Consider the following 3,507-nt stretch of genomic DNA (forward strand, 5'->3'; position numbering starts at 1 on the left):
GGTAAAAATCACGGACAAGATGAAAAGATTTCACTATAATATTTTGTAGGTTACATCCTCTCATTGTTTTTTCAAAGAAAACACACACTCTCTTAATATATGAGAACAAAATACTTCACAAATATCATAGAAGTACATACTCAAATAAGAAGAGATGCTCGAGAGAAGAGCTGAATGAATTTTTGAATGATTAGAATGAGAGGAAGGGATGTCTATTTATACCTTCATGTTTGGTTTGTGTTTATCATAATTATGTCAACCACAAACCACCAACCATAACTTACCACCCACCCCATCAGTTGCCGACATATATTAGCCAGGGATTAGAACTAGAAAGAAATTTTCAGAACTATTTCATGAGGATTACCACCCTGATTTATATCCAATTAAAGTAATTCAGATTTGCCTTTTAATAATTGCTTTATTGATCTTTACTTGTGTATGAAACATGCAACATGTTAATCTCTCTTCTGTGTGGAACATATTTATTCTTGCTTCTTACGAAGAGGTGCAGAACCAAATAAAAAAATTTGAAGGTGTTTTCATTCCAATCTCGTTTTTGTTTTCTTTCTAATATGCATCACATAATCTACAAACAAGACGTGTTGTCTACAGCTTTGATTATCTTTCTGCGAAGCTTATTCATTAGAGATTATGGATATGATCGATAACTGTCGTGCACCTTCTATGTCTAACTGTACTGTTATATTAATCATGCTTCAACTTTTGCATTTGTTTTTTTAAAATTATAGGTTTTTCGAGCCTCAGCTAGTGTTATAGCATTTGCAATGGGCCTTTTTAGTGGGCAAGGAATCCTTGTACCAGGACGCCATCGAGCTTTTGCAGTGATGTTAAAGTTGTGCAAGTGATACACTGTTGAGATTCCATGATTGTCGTCAACTACAACGTAGATTATTTCATACCATCTTGAAGAACTATGTTTGCAGAGCTTTGAGGATTATGTTATTAGACTTGGTGAATGTTGAATGCTACCTTTTTTAAATGGACTATGGTTTATTAGGAAGAGTCAGGAACCATATGTTGAGAAATTCAAGGAACCTATACTAAATGAAATAACTCAAGAACTTGGGGTTTGAATTTTACATCATGGGATGTGTTGTCTATGTGGTTTCCGTGCAAACTTGACTTGTACAAGGAAGCATCCTTATTAAAAATACAAATGATCAAGCTTGTGCTATTTTCAGTCCAGCTGAGGTAATTACACTTCATTTCCTCGTTTTTAAGATGGGGGTATTTGTTATATGCATGGCCGTGCTTATTAAGTGGCAAATGAGTCCAATGACTCAGGTCCATCACTTTTTTGGGGCCCAAAATTAAAAAAAAAATTATTATATATAATACTAGTTACTAGATAGCCCAAAACCAAGTATTTATTAAATGGAACTTGCTTAGCTTGTTATCGATTTATTCCTCAATCTTCCCCAATATTCATCTACAGACAAGCCCTAATTTCTTCAATCTGAAAATATGGATATTGATGTTGCTATCAAACTTTTACAAGGAATTGTTTTATTTCTTGAAGAATTTAGAGAAGATGGTTACGATAAGGCCATGGTTGAAGCTAAAGAAATGACATGTGAGATGGGCATTGAAGCTGTATTTCGAGAGAAACATGTTATTCGAAAAAAGAAACAATTTGGTGAAAGTAACAATGAAGAAGTGATACAGTCAGCTGTAGAATCTTTTCGAATTAACTACTTTCTCTTAATAATCGATCAAGCTCGTTCTTCTATGAAAGCTCGATTTGAACAGTTTCAAAAATATGAAGAAACATTTGGTTTTTTGTTCAATTTAGAGATGTTACAACATGGAGACGATGAAACCTTGTTGAGGTCTTGCAAGAATCTTGAAAATTCTTTGACTCATGAGGGTTGTTCTGATATTAATGGAGATGATCTATTTTCGGAGTTGACATTCTTGAGGTGCTCATTACCAAGAGAAGCAAAATCGGCCATTGATATAGTGAATTACTTGAAGAAAATGGATGAGTGTTTCCCAAATGCTCATATTGCTTTTAAAATCTTGTTGACTGTCCCGGTCACAGTACCAAGTGCAGAGCGAAGTTTCTCAAAGTTAAAGCTCATCAAAACTTTCTCTGATCAACCATGTCACAAGAAAGATTGAATGGATTGGCTATGTTATCGATCGAGAAAGAAATTAATGAACAACTTGATTATACAGACTCGATTAGTATTTTTAGCTCTAAAACTGTTAGACGGGTTGTTTTTTAGTGATCATTTTGGACATGTTTGATATTTTTATTCATTTAATTTTTTATATTGTCTTTGACGTATTGATTTACTTTAAAAAATTGCTATGGAACTAAAAAAAAATGAACACACATTATGATTCAGTGGTCTGTTTTTAAAAGTTAGACTCAGGCCGAAATATTGTTAGGATCGGCCCTGGTTATATATATGTTCTCGTTATATATTTTGTATGAGCTGACTTCATGCTAAGGTGTGTCTATTCCTTGGAGTCAATATCTAATAAAGTTTTTGAAGTTTATTCATTAGATTAATTGATGAAAAAAATTTCATCATGATTTCCACAGCTTTTCTGTATAATGTATGACTGACTAGTAGGTTGGTTTATTGGAGTGGGCAGAAGATCTGGAGTTATTCTTACTGAAAGGCTATGGAAATTCCTTAGATTACCGAATGAGAGCGCCTTTACTTCAAGATGTCATCAGTCGATGGAGCAAGCTGTGAAGGCTAAAGAAGGTGCTTTTCTTCGCCATTTGTATATCACTTGTTGTGTGAAGTGGACAAGGCAAGGACTTGCATGTCTGGAAGATGTGGGGTGTTACACTCATCTAGTGCTTATATTACCATGAACAAAAAGAGAAATAGGAAATTTGGTATAATTTAATTTGTTTGGTGTGTGCTTGTTTCAGGTCATTATCTAGTTTTCTCAACAATAACTTGATATTGTTGTGCAGATATTCTATTAATTAATGTGATTACTAAGCAATGGTTTAATTCATTAAGTTTTAATGACAATTGTTAGTGAACAAACAACATCAAGATTAACCAACATCTTGTTGCTTTGTTTAAGAATAGTTCATAAAGAGAGAGGAAATTATATTACCTTTGAATGTTATTTTGTGTGTTTTATCTCTCATGTTTAGACTTTCAATTTGATATTAATTAATCATATCTATTAAATTCCAGAGTTTGAACCTGGCGTAGCTAACCAACAACTCAAGCAAATACTTTGTAAGAGTACTGCGCAATGAAAGATGAACTCTAAATTGTTAACGTGACTAATTAAAAATAAATAAATTCATTCCATCAAAAATTTAAAAAAATTCAACATTCAAGTAAAAATTAAAGATAAATAATGACGTCTACTTGTATTCATGCTTGTAAAAATATTCGATGCCTCTTATCAAATTTGTATTCTACGAGGCTATCTACACAGCCATAAAAATATTCCATGTATAACTATCAAATTTGTACCTGAAAAATATTCGTCATTTTAGGA

At 32.8% G+C, this 3,507-nt stretch overlaps 1 protein-coding gene across 1 annotated transcript; it reads left to right on the plus strand.

Moving 5' to 3' along the window:
- The first annotated feature begins 1,488 nt into the window (after positions 1–1,488).
- Positions 1,489–2,145, plus strand: LOC142550123 (uncharacterized). Its single transcript, XM_075659360.1, has one exon. It carries the CDS (start codon positions 1,489–1,491, stop codon positions 2,143–2,145), a length of 657 nt encoding a protein of 218 aa, XP_075515475.1.
- Positions 2,146–3,507: the final 1,362 nt, after the last annotated feature.

Source organism: Primulina tabacum, chromosome 6, assembly GCF_025594145.1.
Source record: "Primulina tabacum isolate GXHZ01 chromosome 6, ASM2559414v2, whole genome shotgun sequence".
NCBI classification, from domain to species: Eukaryota; Viridiplantae; Streptophyta; class Magnoliopsida; order Lamiales; family Gesneriaceae; genus Primulina; species Primulina tabacum.

Excerpts from the sequence above, each read along its gene's own strand:
- LOC142550123 (XM_075659360.1), top strand. The coding sequence starts at position 1,489 with ATGGATATTGATGTTGCTATCAAACTTTTACAAGGAATTGTTTTATTT.